The 21,067-nt window shown below is 35.1% G+C and overlaps 1 protein-coding gene across 5 annotated transcripts in view; it reads right to left on the reverse strand.

The window, feature by feature from the left end:
- CLSTN2 (calsyntenin 2) overlaps positions 1 to 21,067 on the reverse strand; it is a 364,533-nt gene that overhangs the window by 73,776 nt on the left and 269,690 nt on the right. For all 5 annotated transcript variants that reach the window (XM_084528721.1, XM_084528724.1, XM_084528725.1 and 2 more), the window contains 3 exons: positions 16,622 to 16,817; positions 14,590 to 14,798; positions 8,260 to 8,409 (listed from right to left, as the gene is read on the reverse strand). In XM_084528721.1, the coding sequence (XP_084384847.1) occupies positions 8,260 to 8,409; positions 14,590 to 14,798; positions 16,622 to 16,817 (555 nt within the window). The remainder of the gene's footprint in view (positions 1 to 8,259; positions 8,410 to 14,589; positions 14,799 to 16,621; positions 16,818 to 21,067) is intronic.

The following is a 21,067-nucleotide window of genomic DNA, read 5'->3' on the forward strand; positions in this document are numbered from 1 at the left end:
CCTGAAACATTTCTGACTACCTCAGCAGCTTTCAGGTTTTCAGCCACTTTCTTGCTTCTCACAAATTAACTGACACTCAAGCAAAATATTCATTATTGTATGTGAGATATAACTGAATTATTAACTGTAACATATCTATTTGAAAATGCACACAACTGCAGTTATATGAAGAATGTCTTACATAAAATGTGCTATATAAAATGCCACTGCTGATAGGGAAGAATAACGGTAGACCTCTGTTTCTGCTGCATGAATTCTTGGACTAGAAGAGGCGTTTCATTTCACAGTATTACCTTTCTACTTGGCAGAAGTGATAATTTGTACCCAGAGATCATAAATCCTGAATATTCTAAACCACCTGCATTTTTCTCAGCTTTAAATTGTAAAATATCAGTTACACTTGAACTAATATCATTGTATATTGGTCCCTTGCAGCATTACAAACTAATCCTCATCCTAAATTCCACTTGCACTCCTTTTACTGGAGGAAATGGGCCTTCAGTGTGGATTTAGGAAGTCAGCCAAGGATTCCTCCTCCATGCAGAAGGCATTCCCAGGCAGGCACAGAGTTACAGTAGAATATAATATTTGCAATAAGCTGGACAGTCCATAAAGTAGTTATAGCTGTGCTACAAAAAAGTGCCTTATTTATACAGAATGTGTGCCCATAGCATTTCAGCCTTCCATAGTGTTGAAGCTGAGGCCAGCACTCTCTATATCTCACCACTAGTGAAGTCAGTAAGAAGCTGACAAATGCGTATTTGGAGGTGGGTAAAGGCTGATGTGAGGAGCAATATTGGTTTTATGTTGGAGTGAAACTTGCAGAGACTGCACCACATCTCTCCCAACACGTCAACCCAAATCTGATGGGCTCTTAAAGAACTTCCCATTCAGGGAATGTTGACAGTATTACGGTATTATTATGACCTAATATTTTATCTGCAAACATTTGTTGTGAGACAATAATATGTGATCTAAAGATGTGCTACTCATGGTATCTTTGTGCAGAGATTCTGAAAATGAACGTATTCTTCAGGATAATTTTTTTTTTTTTGACTACATAGTGCCAGCACTTCTCCCTTAGGTAATTCACAGAAGCTAACACCACAATGCTGCGGAAGCTCTTAGAGCCTTGTTAAGACCATATAAGCACTTTAAGGCTTTACTTTTTTATTTTATTTTATTTTATTTTATTTTATTTAGGCTTTGGTTTTTACTGCAATCTAAATATGCTGACTTGGATTTTATTTGTGGTAACATTAGTGGATTCTCAAAACATTGCATAGTCAGGTACCTACTATGAAGAAGAGAAAGGACTCATTGAAGTTTAACTTAAACTTTGGTTTGCCATTAATAACAGTTTATACATTCACGGACTTGATCTACTGGCATGAAACACAGGGCTGTTTCTCAAACTCTTGACATCTGGCACAGATTTTTCTAAAAAAAATTATCACCACCTAGTCAAGATATCAACATATGAAATGTGTTTCTTTTGTTCTTGTACGCACATTTCAACTGATGTATTGCAGACTTCCATAAGGAAAAATGTAAATGTATAGTTTGTGTGGGGTCATAACTCAGAAGCACAATGTATTGTTTTTTCTTTTCCAGTTTCAAACTGCTAGGCAATGCTTTGTACCTGAATTTCCACTTCAAAGTTTTTTTTTCTTCCTTTTTAGCAAAACAAACATAGATAACAGCTCCTGTGCAGTTTCTCTTGGACTGCATTTTCTCTGTATTTATATATACACATATACATGCACAGAAATATATATACACATATATAAAATGTGCCAATTTAAAAAATAAAATAAAAATAAAATAAAAAAATCCAAGGATTTTATTTTCATATTTGGAAAAAAATGCAAAGACACACAAAGCAATCATCTTATCTGTCCTACTTCCTGATTAACCCTCCTCAAAACTTCTGAAAAAGGAAAATTTTTACTTGTAAAAACAGGAAATGTCAGCCTTGCAAAAGATTTTTCAAGAAATTCTGAATGCTGTTTCCTGACAAAGATTATGGGTGAACAAAATTGTGTTGAAGTTATTTTAATTTTAAACATATCATTAGCATTAAAACAGATCACCTGCTATGCTTTGTCATCTCAGAAGAAAAGTTAGAAAAAAGACCAATTGTGAATGCATGCCTGCCCCTTTCTTAAATAACTTCATTTCTGTGAAGATCCTGAACTACTAAACTAACCAGGTCTGTTCAGGCTAAGCAGTTTCCCATTCATGAAATCAATCATTATACATATGAGTGAATTTGGTAGGTTGTCATCTAGTTACTTGGCCAGAAATCAGCTAGTAAGCATCAGCAGAATACTATTTCCAGGATCCATCAATGTCACTGTGTTTTCATTCCCTGAAAACCATTTGCTAAGTTTTAAAGGGTCAGACAGTCAGACAGATAGAAAGAACTGCTTTCTCTCTTGGGGATAAAGTAGGCAGCTTTGCAAAGGCTGCCACAGCTCTTATAACTGCTTCCACACATATATTGTGCTAGGAAAGTTTGGAAGAAATTATGCCAAACCAAAGCAAGATTTAATTATCAGCTAGGACCATGCTTCTCATGCTAGAAAAATGACAAAACTTTCCAAGAGCTTCTTCAAGATAATCTGGTAGAAAAAGATGTGTTTAGAAGGAACTGAATTTTTTATTAATGGTATTTTCCTCTGTTTTAGCAAACATGTTTATATAATATATATATGTACATATATAAGAATAAATATATGAGTAAATATATACATACACTAGCATACATATGTATGAACACATAAAATATGTACAATTTTAACCAACACTGCAAAATAATATTTAAAGTTCTGTTACTCTATGACAGAATAATAAAAAAAATAATAAACAAATCTAGTTTTTACAGCTAATATACAAGCTAGCAACATATAAATGACCAGACCACTAAATCTGATGGCACATACAAATTTATGGATGTTAAATACAAGTGACCTGTTACAGAAATGATAATCAGAAAGCCTGACCTAGTTAAAGCCTCTCCATAGCTAAAGGAAGACAAACTAACTTCCATGGTGCTAAGGAACCATGGTTTGCTAAGACATTTGAGTACAGAACTCATAAGTGTAATAAACAACTAAATACACCTTATGTTTCTGCAACATGCTGATTTTTATTTTTTATTTTTAAACAAAGCGAGAAAGACAGAAATTTGAACTAGTGCAGGACAGTGGTAAATTTTTCTCTTGCAGGAGATAGTAAACCACAGTGAAATAACCGTTGTGTCTGAATGAGAGATACATGATACTGAATACACCGTTGAATGATAAAACAAAAAGTCCTAATGGTGGGGACTTGGCATAGCCAAATAATCATATGAGAAAGTAAATACAGGAAAAAACAGCAAAGGTTAAACAATTATTTGGTGTGAGATTGCATTTGAATAATAATAAGTATCTGCTGCAACAACCCAGGTATCGGGGCCCAAAGTCTACTAATAAGCCCTGATGAGCCTACATTAAGACTCACCTGGGGTTTCCACTAACACCCATGGGCCCAGGAGCTGACACAAAGTGCCAGTTCATTCTCAGGAACTTCTTCAGTGAACTGGTGTCACCACTAAAGAATGAGACATGGGAAAAGAGCTGATTCCACTAAGTTAACAGCATGCCCATAAAACACCAGTCTGATATAGCCAGGAAAAAAAAATAAAATCTGATTATATATCACAATGTTTTTCTAGGAAAAGGCCATGGTAAAATAAACATGAAAACCCCTATCTGGAATGTTCATGGAAGATGTATTTAGCTGTAATCTGTATATAGAATTAGCTGAGAAAAGATGTTTCCATCTTCAAAGTGAGATTGAAATAGATATGATGGCTTTCTCTGTGTATGTCTGGTAAGCAAATAGAGCAAGAAGAACAATATGATAGAAGTACTGCAAATGAGTATAAACCTATGTAAATTTTGAGCCCCCGAACTAGAGACACTCACTAATTCAGTTAATTTTCAAATGCCTGAAACAGATAAGACTGAGTATTCCACTAAATAGCGTGATTTAAGTTAACAGCTCAATATGTGCATTTCGTTATGATTACCCAGGTTTAAGGACATATGGCTAATGCATGCACAGCAGCTCCAAGACTTGAGTGGCATCAAGCAGTAGCTTTTATTCAAAAAAAGGGCAAATATCTAATAAACATTAAGATGACAAAAGCATTGCATTTTAAACTGCTAGGTATGTGCACAACAAGAACAGGAGTAAATTTACATTTACTACAGAAAATATTTGTGTCTTTGAAATTGTTCCTAAGGACTAGGAATATTATTCTCGTGTATGGTTTCTGTACTTGACCAAACCCATCTCTTTCCCTCACAATAACCAATTGCTTTAGTAATCATCTTTCTCCTTGTTAAGAGCAAAAGCAGAGATGATTTTGCTTTTTCTCCATAATTGGGTTTTACTAGAAAGCCCACATGAATACCGTTTTAAAAATCACTCACAGTGCCTTCTGAAAATATTATCTATGAAGTATGTGGATTCACAAGTGATCTAAGATCACTCCACTACTAAAAGAGAAGCAGCCCTTCTCTGAACAAAGAAGGAGACTACAGCAGGATAAGCAAGCTGTGAACTTTTCATGGTCTCTGAATGACTAGTCAACGTGAAAGAGGTGGTAGGAATGTGCCTTTTGGTGGTGGCAAAGCCCTACATCCCCTTAATGAGTCCTACATGCCTTAAAAAGGAATGGGCGATATCTTTATAAAAACATCTAACAAGAGTAGTTAATGTGTCAATTTATTAGGTAGATAAATACAAATTTTCAGCTTCCTTAGGACACCAACACCATTTTGGAATAGTCTGCTCAGAATGGCCAATGTGAGTTCGGGTCAGGTTTATTTCTAAAAGAGCTTGTAATTTACTGACAATGTCTGTGTGAGAATGGTTGTTGATGGTAGATTAATGCTCATCTTCATCAAGACTAAGGAAGTAGATGCTAGAATGCTGTGGTTTAATCTGGCTGGCAGCTAAGCACCACACAGCCCTTTGCTCACCCTCCTCCCTCCTTCCCTCTCCAGAATGGGGGAGAGAATCCGAAAAAAATGAAAGCCTGTGGGTTGAGATAAAGACAGTTTATTAGGACAGAAAAGAAAGGAAAATAATAATGATAATAGTACTACTAATAATAGTGTGTACAAAACAAGTGATACACAATGCAATTGCTCACCACCTGCTGACCAATGCCCTACCTATTCGCAAGCAGCCAGTCTTTGCACCCCGGCCAGCCCCCTCCACACTAGTTGTTCAGCATGACACCTTGAATGCTATTAGAATTGTTCTCTGTCAAAGCAAAAATCATTTAAAGGATGGCACCCAGGCCTATTGAGTCTTATTTGCTCTGCAATACATTCTTGTCATATGGACTTGTCCTCTAGAAACAGGAATAATTTTGTATGTTGTTCTGCGTACACCAAGTCTTTGCTGTCTCACCCTTCTGCAGTAGAGGTTATCAGAAGAGTGTCTGTGATGGCACTGAAACTTCTAACATTTAATTTATTAGACCATCTCTATTCATGATATTCATGTGAAGAACTGCACAATGTTTCAGATTACTAAAGCCAATAACTTTTAAGAACAGCCATTGTTATAAAAGTGAATTTCCAAGTATTTATTTGCTCAAGCTAACACTGAAGAACAAGAAAAAATCATATTTTGTCAAGTTTTATATTATAGCCAAAGGCTCAGAATATTTCTCTTCTGTCAAGCAAAACACTATTGTAGCTTTCCTAGTCATCTAGTCTTCAAATATATCATTATTGCAAAGATGATGGAGCATACCTGCTAGCTGTCTCTCTGGGGAGAGGTCACAGAGTGACAGACGCAGGGAAGTAAGAACACTGTAAGTGTAAGTACTCTCTAAGTACTGGAAATACTAAAGGTTTTGTTTGTTTATTTATTTATTTATTTATTTTTCTAGTGACAGGTAATTTTTACAGATACTGGTTCAAAGTGAAAAACACCACAAGCTATGCAACTATCTTTACCTTTAAAAATAAGTAGGCATAAAAAATTCTCTAAAAGCAATGTATACATTTCTGTATACAAGTATTTCATTGCATCTTTCAAATTATAATTAATGATGTGATGATTAAGAACTAATGCCATATACCCAATAGTTTAGTTAAGGATCTTATACCCTGAGTAGGCAAGTACTGTCCACTTGCACTGTGTGTAATTCAACATGGAAACATGCCAGTGAAGTGAAGCAGGCATCTTTCTGACAGATAGAAAAGTACAATTCAACAAGCATGGAATAAGCCAGAGCAGAACCTATTTGATATTTATGCCCTGCCTACGATAAACTTTAAGACATCATAAAACTTTGCCAGACCAGTAGGAAGAAAGACTGTGCCAAATTGCCACAGAAGTAAAAAGTCCAAATTCAAGCACAATGAAAGCCCAAATTCAAGCAACTTTAGACAAGCTGCTTGAAACTTTATCATGGATTACATTTTTATTTTTTTTAAAGAGATGTTGCTCCCTGTTTGCTGTTTTTTTGTTGTTGTTGTTTGTTTCCTTCCCTTTTTTACTTTTTTAACCCAAACAAGATGAACAGTCTATTTTTCTATTATCACATATTAAAAATTACAACCTGGCAGCCCCTTATATTAAATACCTGAAAGTTTGTCTAACAAACAACCAACATACAGCTGACTTCTAGGAAAGAATAATTTTTGTATGCATAAAATAATAGTTCAATTCCAGCTTTTGCATTAAAGCCTTAAATGGCTTGCAAAGACTTCAGACAATTGAAAATAAACAAAGCATAATGAAAACGAAAAACCTGATGTGAGTTTGTTTGTATTACTTTCATTGGCAACCTGTTATCTATTTGTACCTGATGGGACCATCAATAACCATCTATACTATATTTGATGCTGGAACTATGAAGTAAGTATGACAATAGTGCGTAGTATAAATGTATCATTAATGAGGTCTCTTTGCAGAAATTATCCAGTTAATAAAATATTAAAGTGGAAATTATGTGGAAACTACAAATCAACAATTGCACCGATTCTAATACAAATTCCAACCTAGAATATATATTTCATTCATTTGCAATGACTCTATAAAGTAGGAACAGAACATTTCCATAGTGTAAAGATACTGTATTGGTTTTATAGCATAAGTCATGAGTTTTAGAACAATAAGATCTGTTTAAGATATGCAAATAAGTTGTGTGTATAAATATATATATATTTTTTTAAATAAAAATGCTCTTCAAAATACTTGGGGGGTGGAGGCAGCTAATACATTCCTGAGTAAGTAAAATATTTTAAATGAAGATTCTGAATACTAAATTATATTATAGATTTATGCCAGTGTGAAATCCTTTAGACAGGGGGGTGCCTTACTTTACAAAGAAAATGCTTTTTATTTTTTTTGTGTTTGTTCAACAAATTTGCCTTCATGTGTAACAACCGAACTGAATTTTTTCCTTCTCATTTGTTCTCTTTAAAAATTACAATTTTGAAGCTCAGGTTAGTCCCAGATAACATCTGCATCATAAACCCATCATAAGGGTTATATCAAGTTACTTTTTTTCTAATCCAGCCTTTGTTTTCATCTTAATTCCTTATAATTTGTGGTGTATCTGTCTTCTCAGCATATCACTAGTTGGGTTTTCACCATTTTAGACAGTAGACTGCAGCTTCTTAAAACCCCTTTAAAAAATAATAATAAAAAATATATAAATATATATATATATATACACCTACTGAAATTTCTCAATACAAAGACAGTAATCTGGATAAAACATGCCTTTCATACCTACTACTGGTTGAGCATGCCTTGACTCATGCATTTGTGCATGCATACAGAAGACATTTCCATATTGGAATAATATAATCTGAAATCCTCTGGTCCAGACAGGAAAAGTACCTTGTCATGGTGGCTCCAAAACGTTTATTTAAAGGAGCAGTAGGAGAAAAGCAAACCAGAAACATTTTTTAACCTTTCTGTATATTCAGCCTTTTTTGTGTTTGCTTTTTGGTTCTGTCTAAAGAAATACTGCAAATCTAACCAACTATGGGATTGTTATGCACATTTTTAACAGGCTCAAAATAAAGTAAACAAAAGAAATAACAACAGTTTTCTATACCATTGCAATAAACACCATAGTTTCTCCTTACTGTGTATGTGAGGGGAAAAAAATGGCAAAGAAAAATACTTAAAAAATAAAAATAACTTTAAAATATATAAACTATAAAACCTTACCTTGCCAGCCTGGTTTGCACACTGGTTTTACATTAACTCGTACTAAGACATCATCTCTTGCATGTTTTTGCCCACAGTCAAATGCTGTTACCATTATCTCGTACTGATGCTGCTTATCATAGTTCAGCTTCTCAGTGTTTCTGATGTTACCTATAGAATCAATACAAGACAACATTCAGCAATTCTTGGCTAAGCATATACAGATTATAATAGCTGATTAACCATGAATGTTGTGTAATCTGAAAACTCTTTGGAGCACATTCACAGGCAGGACAATTACAAGGAGTGGGTAGTACTTTCTTTCTATCCAGCAGACAAATGAAGAAGTTATTAGGCAAATTATAACATTCTTTACTAATGCTAAGGACTTATATGGGCATATTTGAATTAGAACACATCTGCACAACATTTTCTGAAGACTAGACTATTTAGTAGTTTCATCTTTGCATCTAAAGTATGAGTAGATGCAACCTTATTTTTCACATCTTCCCAGAATACACTGCCTTAATGTGGCAGCTGCATTTGCACTCCTGACCTGCATTGGTGAATGTATTTCCAGCCTAAGTATATTTCCTCCCTAAAGTTGTTACCTTTTAAGTCAGATATTTTTAGTCCTTTAACCCCTTTCCCTGGGTTCTAAAAATAAGGTGCAGAATCACCTTCCAAATAATGCTCAGCTGTATTTGATATGACAGCACTGAGCTACCACATGGAAAACAGAACTCAGAAACAACAAATTATCTGCTGAACCTGACACGTGTGAAGGTGGCAAATCACCTGTTTTAGAATAAAAGAAATAACTTTCACAAGGAAATGTCTTTCTCGGAGTATTTCTCCAGGCTTGGAAGATTACTGTGCACCTGTATGTTCATGTAATTAACAAGTTCAGCATTTTAATTATGTTCTTTTCCACTGAAATGCAGTTATTGTTCAAACCAAAATCTGAGACTGTTTAGAGTATGTAGCATGCTTGTGCTAGGCTGCTATACTACCTCTCTGAATGCTTACTCTGAACAAATGTTCCACTAAACTGCCTTTAAGTACAGATGTGCAAAATCAGTTGGGCCAAATTTGGAGGGAGAAGCACGCAGATCTTCAAATTTAGTAAAATACAGTGGTCTGATTTCCAACAGATGCTGGTCAAAGTATGTCATGGACACTGCTTTCTTTCTCATCTAAATGAATATGGGCTGGACACTTGGGCAGAGAGGAACCTCATGAGGTTCAACAAGGGCAAGTGCAGTCTCATGCACAGGGGAAGGAATAACCCCAGACACTAGTACAAGTTGGCAGCTGACCTGCTGGAGAGCAGCTCTGTGGAGAGGGACCTGGTGGTCATGGCAGACAGCAAGTTAAACTTGAGCCAGCAGTATGCCCTTGTGGCCAAGAAGGCCAATGGATCCTAGCCTGCATCAGGAGGAGTGTGGAGAGCAGGTCGAGAGGTGATCCTCCCCCTTGCTCAGCACTGTTGAGGCCACACCTGGACAGGGAACAGCGTGGGAAAAGCCCTATCTTCATTTCTGTATCTCAAATGGAGAAGCAGAAAGTCCTGATGAAGGACAGTATGGAAACAGTACTACAGCTGTATCCTACAGCTTCCTTAATTCTCTTTCACAGGCACCTTGCCAGGCATTCTTAAGTCTGCCATGCATCTTCCCAACACAAATCCAACTGCACAAACGGTACCAACTACTTAGTTATTTTTGAGTTAGTAATTAGCAAAACAACAGAAACCTAATCTACCCATTTTACTGTCTTGAGTTGCTTCATTAGTACCTACTTAAGAGGATTTGGTGCAGAACTGGCACTACATACTTAACTATTCACTTAGTATCTGCTCAGTTGTTCTTTCTTTTCTGCATTTTATTTTACATGAATCTTTTATAATTTCCTATTTAGTTCTCCTTGGCATTATTTTAGTCCACAATCCTCAGAGAGAACTCAAGAAACCAAAGCTGGCTAAGCTGACATTAGCAGAATCCTAGAATTTGTTTGGCCCATTAGCTGTCCACTAAGATTTAGAAATCATACAACGTATTTACATTTCATTAAATCTATCTTCCAAAGTTTGTACTTCATTATGGTCTTTTATGATTTGGTCTACAAAAATTCTGACTATTAGGTGTTATTCTGGAAGGTCATTTGGATGTCTTGTATATGCTACTAAATAGTTTATTGATTTCCTAATTATTCAATTTTTCTCTTAACTCTGATACTTTATGCTACTTTATTTTACAATTTAATCAATATGATTAAAAAGTAGATGGACAATGAGTACTATAAATACAGACTAATTAATGTTTTAGAGATGACAGACTGAAAATTCCTATTTTCATCTCATCCACAAATAAAAGGGTAATCAATAAAAAAGGAAATTTTAATGGGGGAAGTAAGTACTTCTCTACACAGTTCACAATTACCCTGTAAATTCAATTTTCTTCAGTCCTTCTAAATCTCTGCCTTTTCCTGGAAATAGCCAGAGATATAACAGATTTAAAAACAAAACAAAATCAGGTAAGCAACAACAGAAATATCAATATTTCCATATGAGGGCACACACAGCTACACTTCTATTTCTTCATGGTCAGTCTGGGGGATAGTTTGATGCAGACGTTCCTATTTTATGGGTGTCTTTCATCTTATTTCGGAGCAGTTACAAGAACGGGGGAAAGACTTGACTAGTTTACGAATGCAATTCCCTTTTGAATTTCCTGCTTACTCCCTGTAAGTATAGGAATGATAAGACAACCCCCTAACCCATACCAGAGACTAGGACTAGTGCTGGTGCATGAATGGCTTCTTGCTTCAGCCTGCTCACAGGAGCAACAGTTCAACAGCCCCAGATGCCAAGAGCCAGCAAGAACTGTATTGGAGCATTCATCAACTGGAGGATTAGAATGACTTCTCAGAAGCGTGCACTTTTAATAATAGATAGATAATAGAAAGAAACTGGCTTAATAAACAAACAAGAGCCACATGTAAATGCTTAACTATAAATTTTCAGGTTTCTGGTAATACCAGATTTGCAAGGCTCCTGACACAGATCTCAGCATTGGAAAGGTGATCTTGAGAGACTGCCCAGGTCTGCTTTAAAAAAATATCTTTCAAAAGATACATGATTTGACAGAACCTGTACTGACTGGACAGATAATTCAGTAATTCATCTTCATATAGAGCAATCTGAATATGTATTTCTAAATGTTTCCCAGTGATAGACAAGCATTGTAATACCCATTTTAAAGATGAGGAAGCTAAGTCATAAACAGATATTAAACATATTCTCCAAGATCAGAGAGCAGGTCAGAGCCATAAGAGTATTTGTGTATACATCTGAATTCTCTAACCATTTGACCGTGTCCCTTGACAAGACAGAAAATATATTAAAATGTTGTTCTGTTGACATTACAAATAAGTCCAGGAAATGTGGCTTAATTAATCTGTTACTTGAAAAAAAAGCCTAGGCAATATGGATAGGATGATAACAGAACTGATGACAACTGCTAAGACAACTAGACGGAACTGTAAGTAAAAGTCTCTTTAAAGCATATTGTATCTTATACCCTTAGTCCTAGTTCTCTGCATAGCAAAGCATAGACTTGTCCTTTGCTATTGCATGAATGTATTCTACAACCAAGAGTTTATTATCTTGCATGTTATGCGCACCATATACAAAAGGGTCGGTTGTGTGAGTACTGTGCTTTTTTAAAGCAATTTTATTCACATGCAAAGCAGCAAAGTTGCCAAATCTAAATGGGAAACGTTATGTTACCTAGCTTGAAATGCATAAGCTGCTAAGGTCTACAAAATCTACACTGGAGCTGAATGCTGCTTTCTGTGCCTATTAATTCACACCTTGAACAGTTTGGTGATGTGAAGTAGACTGTGTACTGCTGCGGTCCAAAGGGTTCTCTCTTTCTGCAAATGCTGCCCAATGCACAGTGCAATTTTTCAAGACAACAAAAATGTTCACCGGATTGAACTAGAAACAAGAATTAATTTTTGCCTAAAAAGGGAAAAATGTGCCAAAAGGCAAAAGCTGATGAATAGCATGTTCATCTTTTTCAATGTCTGTGTTAATGATTGTTTTTTTTGGGTTGGCGGTGAAAAAAAAATCCCACCATCTGGAACTGATAATGGCATATTTTCATTACCCCCCACCCCCTACTTCTGGGGCTCTCTGCAATATTTAGATTTGATTTGAAGCATCTGATCAAATACTCATTCTGGGAAATGAAATTCTACATCTATGTTACTGGAAAGTGAGAAAAACAATCAATTCCAAATGACACAATGACATGACTTTCACTAGAAGGAAGACCCTAGATTTATTTTTTTTCATGATGGTTGAAAAACTATAAACAAAATCCTAATTAGCACAGCATTAACAGCCACAGTCCCAAGCATCTCATACATCTATTTTAATACATCCCATAGGTAACAAAAATGGGAACAATGCCAAAGAAAAAAATCAGAGAAAGTTTGTATCTGCTGGCACAGAGAGATATCTGAGCAGTGATGTGTTGGAACTAGACAACATATTTCTGTCGCAAAATAAAAGTGCAACCATCTATTCTCTGTCTCTAGTCCCAGTGGTCTTAAGCAATTACCATTATCTAAAAAAATTGCAAATTAGACTGCAATTAGTGTTGATTGTGGCAGCAGTGTTCTTTTAGTGAACAAATAGATCAAAAAGTTATTAATTGAATTCAAGACCATAAAACTGCAAGGTTTTACAACCTCATTCCAATTATTCACTTTTATTCACTGCAGGCTTTAAAGTCATCTTTAAGTCAATTTCTCTTTGCCTTTGCTGGAAAGCAGGTCACAAGCACGTAGGGACAAATATGTAACCAAAAACTCCTGACACTTCACATGCTTTTGATCATACCTCCAACTGAAAGGAAGCCATAATCACACATGAGCCACCTGCACTGTGTGGTAACAGCTGAAAAGGCATAAACAATTGGAATGTCCGTTCCATATCATACTCATCTCTTTTACTTAACTATGATAAGTCACAACCCTGTTTATGAAACTGCCTGCAATTCCTGTAAGTAACCAGCCCCATACTGCAGAGTACCTTGGACCTTTGGAAAGAGAAGGGTTTCAAACAAACGTGGAGGACTTCCTTTTATGACAACCCAGGAAATCTCACCATTAGCAAAAAAATAAAATAAAATAAAAAATCCACAAATAGGAAAAGTTGCAAGGGAATGGCACACAAAAATCTACTTCCAGATGCCTCACTTCCTGGATAAAATCATTTGTGCTATTGCTCTGACAAAATATTATTGTGCCAACTGACTTCATTTACTTAAGCAGAGATGTATTCGTTATGATCACACCCCATATATAGTATAAAGAATGCTTGCCTCCCAGTGACAGAATTATAAGAAGCTTTTTTTTTCCCAATGTCATTTATATTTTATTGATGCTAACAGATTATTATCTTTTGAAGCTCAACTGTACATCATGCAAGAGCTGTGCAAATAAAGTTGAATCATTTTTGAGTAGGTTGAATCATTTTTTATAAAAGGCTTTTTATAAAACATCCCAACATGAAAATGACTTCTTAGATAAAATGTAGCTACATGCATGTTTTCAATTTCCAAATTGGACAAAAATCAGATTTAATTTCCAAAAAGTATTCTCCTCCTAGATACAACATGGATTAAATGATTCTGTTAGGAAAAATTTAAGTTAATTTATGTTAAGATAAATAAGAGAATTGCTGGGTATATACACAGGGTGCTTGTTTGGGGGAAACAAGTTCTGTATGCATAGGAATATACATTTTGAATTTCTGCACAAGTGCACATGTGAATATCATTAACAAAGGACAGTAACATGAACTTTTCCTTTGATACCTTTTTCCTTTGAAAAACAATGTGTGCTGCACATGTAGCACAACTGTCTAAGGTAAATCATGGGTCTCTGCTCCAGGTATAGAGAAAGCAGCACTCATATCTACAAAGTGAAATACCATCTCTTGGATGGGAAACTAGATCTGAGACGATTAAGAGAACAGCCTGAGTGGCAGAGAAAGATATTGTCCAAAACCTTTTTTTTCTGTTTTTTTTTTTTTTTTTTTTTTTTTTTTAATTATCATTATAAATTACTGTGGCACTTTCTAACCACATCATATATAAAAGAAATACAATTTTCCAGTATTACAGTTCCTTCATTCTCAAAGATGAGAACAGGTCTATTTTCTTGAGTTAGAATTCAAAGAGCCAGATTATCAACTGGTATCAAATGCTGATTATACTATTTACAGAAATTACTGTTACCTGTCCCATAACTTACAATTGGATATTTCTCCATACTCACCATTTCTGTCAATGGCAAAAGGAACATCTGTCGTGACAATTTCATAATTGCAGATCTGGCTATACTGTGGAGAACAGTCCTCGTCCATAGCTTCTACCTGCAGTATGCTATCATAGATCTTTCCCTCCGTCACAGTGGCCTTATACACACTCTCCTTGAAAGCTGGTGAAAACTCATTGACATCCTTCACCTGGATATGGACCACTGCCCTAGAATAGGTAAATAATCAAAGAGAAAAATCAGATTAGCATGACTTTAAGTAAGAACATATTATTAACACTTTGTTTTCATAACAATTGATAAGACTAACAAGAAATATCTAGAAACCCATGTCAACATTTGCTAAAATGAAATATTCTTGAATTTCTGTTTAATTTACCCAATTTAATATCTTAACTGGCACTAGATAAAATGTGCTAGAAAGTGGAAAAAGAAGTGGATTACAGTACTATTAAAAATTCATTAAAAATGATCAGTTTGTGAACACTTCATTATTAAATAAGCCTTTCACCTTCTGCTACTTATAATTACCTAATGCCTTAATTAGCTACAATATTTGCAATTTGCCTTCTAAAGGAAAGAGTAGTGACAGTATTCATAACTGAAATGTTTCATGGCTTTTAAAGAGGCAAATTATGCACTATGACCCATGCACTGATGTAGGCCTGAGCTTCTCTGGTAAATCCCAAGACCCTCATTTACGTACAAATCTAAGGATTGGATCCTTGCTGTTGGCATCTCTCATTAAGATAATAACCATGCCACATTATCAATATGTGCATTGTGGTAAACTTTTGAGGGTCAAAAATAAGAGATCTTCTGCATTAATGTACAAACTCTAAAGGCTTTCTATTGAATGAGACTAATGCCTGGTTGGATAGGAAGAATAGAAGAGGGACAGAGAAATGAAGGGACATTCTAGATCAATGGCAAAGCCAGGAATAAATACTGGGACTCAAACAGCATAGCTTAATGTGTGGTTTACTACACAAACCAGAGAAAATATAAAAATGGCTGGTCCCAGTGGGACAGATTTCATTCTGGCCACCATTAGACTAAAATATTCCAAGTCTAATACTTTCTAGCTTGTTACTGACATGAGGGAAAAACACAATAACATTTAAAAACATGAAACAGAAACTGTTTCTGAGACTTGATGTTTATTTGATTTTGCAGACTTCCTTCTAGATGTGTACTCTTTTAAAATACCATAAAAGAGTTTGGAATGCATAATAAAACTGATTAGTTTTTTTAATTGTCATGTATCCTGGATGAACAAAAGGAAGAACTATTACTACTAATCATTTATTTAAGTGGCTCTTAGCAAAATGAACAATCTGTATAACAGTTATGCATCTATACGTGATTTATTTTAATCTTCAATGACAAATGGCCTAGAGCTTGGTTTCATGAATTGAAAGGCGAAAAGGGTACTGTCTTACTTAAGGTTATGAAACAAATTGGCTCCACAGTAAAAAGTGCCACCTATTAACCTTTAATACCCTCTCTTCCAGGGGATTTGAATTCCTCTGGGACTTGCTGTTCAAAAGCCGAGGTCAGAAACACACTGTGCAAAGGCAACACTGCTGTAGCTAATACACATACTAAACAATGGGCAATTTTCCCTTTTCCTACCATTTGAAATGAGATAAACTGAGAGAAAACCTATTTAAAATTTATAAATATCAATTAAAACCTAGCTTCCATGTCCTGTATGATCTGTTTGGTCAACGTATTTAATGTGAAAGCAAGAATGGAAAAATATACAAAAACTCCACTTGAACAGTGATCCTATTAAAAAGTTCAGCTGGAGCCAATGCAGAATGGGTCAAACTGCAAGAGGCAAAAAAGAAAAATATTTTCTAAAAGGAAATAGGAAAAAATAAGTGTATTAACTATTGCAATGATGAATCATTTTGGTTTGCTTTCTTTCTACCTGACTACAATACAAATTGAAAGGGCCCTTTAATCTGATCTGTACTGCAGAGCGAACGCATAACAAACAAACAAAAAACAAGTCATTTTCACCCACTTGTGAGATTTCTTCCAGTTTGTTCCACTTGGTCCTGATCCACAGTCATAGGCCTGTATGATGAATGTATATTCCTTCTGCAGTTCACAGTCAATAGGACTTTTTGCTCGAAGACGACCTTCTCCAGATGTCTTGTTTAGCACAACAGCCTCAAAGGGCATTTCTTGTCCATGGATTTTAAAAGCACAGATCTCACCTGTGAGAAATAAGATAAATAAGATAACAGATATATTAAAGTATTGTAATACACATATAAAAATAATATAAAACAATCACAACAATGATAATCTTATGCATTAGAGTGACAGTGGAGATATTAGCATTCGTTTGTATTTCATGCACTGATGGGGTAGTATAGACTCAGGTATCAGTTTATATTGTATCTAAAAGGGATGGTGGCCACGTACTTGTGGACTGTTACGTGATGAGTGCAGCTCTGGTCATGTCCTTTCCTCTTCTCCTGTCATTACAAAATCGTTTCTTAAAGCCCTACAGACCATTCCCTAGATATGGCACAATGCTAAATTTTTTGCTATGTTAAGAAGACTGTATTTACTTAAAAAAAAAAAAAAATAGCAGAAAGAAAAATAGAGAGTATTTTAGAGGTGGTATTTTCTAACTGCTGTCACTCCTTCCTTGAGACACTTGAACTGGCAGGTGGTAGCAGATGTTCAGATTCTTGCAGTTTAGCTCCCAACAGTGAAAAAATTAATGATGCAGAACACAGGCACGTTCAAAATACATCTTGCTTTATTTACACACATATATCATCTTTGAAACAGAAGTAGTAAAAAGAACACAGACAAGTGTCCCTTTTGGACACTGCAGTCACCCACCCACATTCACATACCCATACATGAATACCTTTTTGTCAGCAACTCACTCTGCCTCCAAACTGCCTCCTAACATAATAGATCCATAGCTTCTCTCAGAGGAATACTATGTAACAAAACAGATGATATAGCAAGGACTAAAAAATTGATCTGGACACAAAAGACAACATTAAAAAATGATAAAATATCTCAAAGGAAAAAAAACATACAACAATTTCTGGTGATGCTTTTATTTTTTCACCCTTCATAATGATGACAAGGGTATACATGCTGTATTCATTTTTAGCCACTCAAAATCCAACTTTAAAAATGAAGCATTTCTACAAAGACCAATGTGGCTAAAATATTTTTATGACACATTAAACACATGCTTTTTTATGAGCAAGTCAGTCTCGGGACATGCATTACAGATTCAAAGCTGTCTCCCACTCATGTAATTCTTTTCCATTTATTTCCAATTTACAGTTGCAGCCTTTTGGAAATCTCATTGCCAATCATATCTGAGTCAACTGCCAAATTCTGAATAAACCCTGAGTCTGTACCCTCTAATGCAAGCCTAACTCCTTTCTCTCTTTTTGTATTAGAGCATTTTTTTTTGGTTTTGGAGAAGAGGCTGTCCAGTTACGTTATAAAATTGCTGGAGTTCATAATTCCCATTACACCTGAGAAAGAAAAAAATGGGACAGACATGTGTGAGCTTGTGTTTTTTGGGGCACAGAGGTTGGGGGTGGGAATTAGGCATATCTGAAGTATGAATACAGGCCTTAAGTATATTCCCTCAATACTACCGCAGAGGTTTCCCTTGATTATGATGGGAGCTGAAGCTGTGCTCAGCTCTATACACTGACATTTAGGCAAATGAATCCCCCACTTAATACTTGTAATCAATCCTTTGACTGTCTTTACAGGATCAGCACGCAGTTGTTTTACTAATTACGAGGCATTGGGAAAACACATCAAATATTTACTTGAACATTTGCTTGCTCCAGCCCCTCACTCAAATGGCATGAAAGGGCTGTGCGGTACGTCAAGGTAGATGAAGGATGTGCTCTGTTCCAAGCTCTTTTTAGCTCATCCTCAATGAGCCCAAATATTTGAGCTATAGAGAAAAGAATGAATTTTATCCTGAGAATCAGACTCTGAAAAAGACTGAGTTTGCATCTCCATAAAAGGAAGCTTCATGATAGTTATGAACTGTTTCATAGGAAACAAAGCACTAAGAGAAGGCTGAAGTGGAGCAGTTTGTATAGTTTTTATCATGGGCACTGGTCACATTGTCACACATCTCTAAAAAAAAAAATTAAAAAAACTAGTTTCCATGCAACTTCAAACTGTAACATTCATCTAAAATGATACTGTAAGATTTCAGTTTTATTTTAATACAAAAATAACAGTGTATGTGAAGTTTAACAGAAAAATTTTATTTGTTCTGTTCTGTAATAGCAGCTTTTATAATTTCTTAATAACAGTTTTCCACAGACGCACAATCCATCAACAGAAGTCCTCATTTCAGTGTTTTGTGTTTATTATTTTATTGATCCACTGCTTGATTGTAAACAATACAGCATTTGCAGACATCCAAGCCTACTTTTCTTAAACCAGAAATAGCTCCAGGCAGACCAAAAAAAAATAATAATAATAAAAAGTGATCTCACCCTTAGTCTAAATGTTTATCATTTTTTTCCTTTCCAAGCATAGAGGGCTGATACAAAGCAATCAGAGGACCAGGACCCTAATTAGCTCTCAGCAAATATTTTGGAAGTCTCTGTATTCCATTCCTATGCTAGATACTCCAACTTTATATATAACTCTAATTTTGTCTTTTATGCTCACATTTGCCAAAGACAAAATAATGACAGCTGCATGGATACACAGAAATATTTGTAAGCACACTACGAAAAAAAAATCTTATACTTGAAGATTTTGGTTACAGCAACCTACTGATGTGAAAATAATAGCACATGATTTTAAAAGTGAGGTAAGAATTTTCAGAACAAGGGTTCTACTACCATTTCTAAATAAATGAGTTAATGTTGGTGAAGACTGAAAATGTATAGTAATAGCAATGATTCTAAAAAGGTGGGCTAATGAAATGACTATTGAAAATGGAAACGACAGAATTGTATCAGCTGTAACAAAGAAAATAAATGAAGTCTATCTTTACCCTATGAGACTAATGCACACAGATATCTGGAACCACTGCTAGGCATTATAAATATTCTCTTTAAAATAAAACAAATACTATTTTTTATTATAAAATGGAGCCACAGGGTTTTATTTTTAAATCCAGCTGAGCTAACCTCATTCCTACCTTGATGCCTGTAAGAAATGTACCAAGCTTGTGTTATTTACTGGGTTCTTAGATACCTACTGTTAAGTATCTCGTTCAAGGATAAGGACACATGATCTGTCTTATTCAAGCTCATTATTTAAGCTGCCTTCCCCACCCGCCTTCTTTGTTGTGAATTAGTGTGCACATAGAGAAAGTATCTTCCTCACAATAGACAATGCAGGAAAAATATTAATATTAATTTCATTTGAATAGGTTTGGGAATAGGTGCATATTGGATTTGTTGATCCAAGCAGTGGTGGCAGTGAGTTGATAAATAGGTATAAGTTGATGATACCACATTCATGAAATCCTATAGCAGTTGACTCCAGGGTAAAAGGGAAAGTATTTCTTCTCCCAGTGCCAAGAGTTACGTCCTGAGCGTTTTCTGTTAGTTTCCTATAAAATCTCCCGGTTGCAGGGTTTAACTTTACTAGGAGTTGCTTTATTTCAATGAACATTTTAATTCAATTCTGGACATAGTATTTTTCTCTTCATATCATTTGGACTATTAATAGCCAATCACTATAAATTTTGAAGCCTATATGATTTTGAGAGCTCTGCTAGAGATTCATAGGTTATTACCAAAGAAATATTAATCATATAATCATTTCTTCTGTAACAATTATACTAGGCTGAAAAAGCTATTGGCAGTTTATCATTACTGAAATATAACCAACAAATTCTTGCAGCATTTAGAAATTCTTAATGATAATGTTTCCTATTCAGCAACATTCACGTAACAGATTTAATAATTATAAGCCTTAATCAAAAAATTGTATTATGAATTACTGCCTTTTATATGAAAAACAAGACTCCTTATGCTTTCAAATAAAAAAAAAGAAAAAAGGAAAGATGTTACTCCTTTAACAACTACACAAAATTATTGATTTGAGCTCAATTTCAGAAGTTAGGAAAAAAATTGCAAATTACTTTGCCTTTCACAGCATTCTTTGCTTTTTCTTCAACTTTCATTACACCAAGAATGCAAAAGACTTGCCATCAAAAGCTGGGATCCCTGATATTTGATCATTTTGACCATTAATCTTTAAAAAGCAACAGTTGTATGTGAATCGTAATTACAAAATGTTTATGTTTCATTAACTCCAACCAGAGTTCTTTGCATGTTCTACCCTCTCTAGTGGCCTTTTGATTGCTTATGGAGTAGACTGTACATAACTGTGTTCAGGGTATGTCTGTATGTGAGTGTACACATGCATATTTGTTCCCCCCATTAACTTCCAAACCATTTGCTAATTTCAACTAAATTTTAAAAAGATGAGT

The sequence above is a fragment of the Aythya ferina genome, assembly GCF_964211825.1.
Source record: "Aythya ferina genome assembly, chromosome: 9".
In the NCBI taxonomy this organism is placed as follows: domain Eukaryota; kingdom Metazoa; phylum Chordata; class Aves; order Anseriformes; family Anatidae; genus Aythya; species Aythya ferina.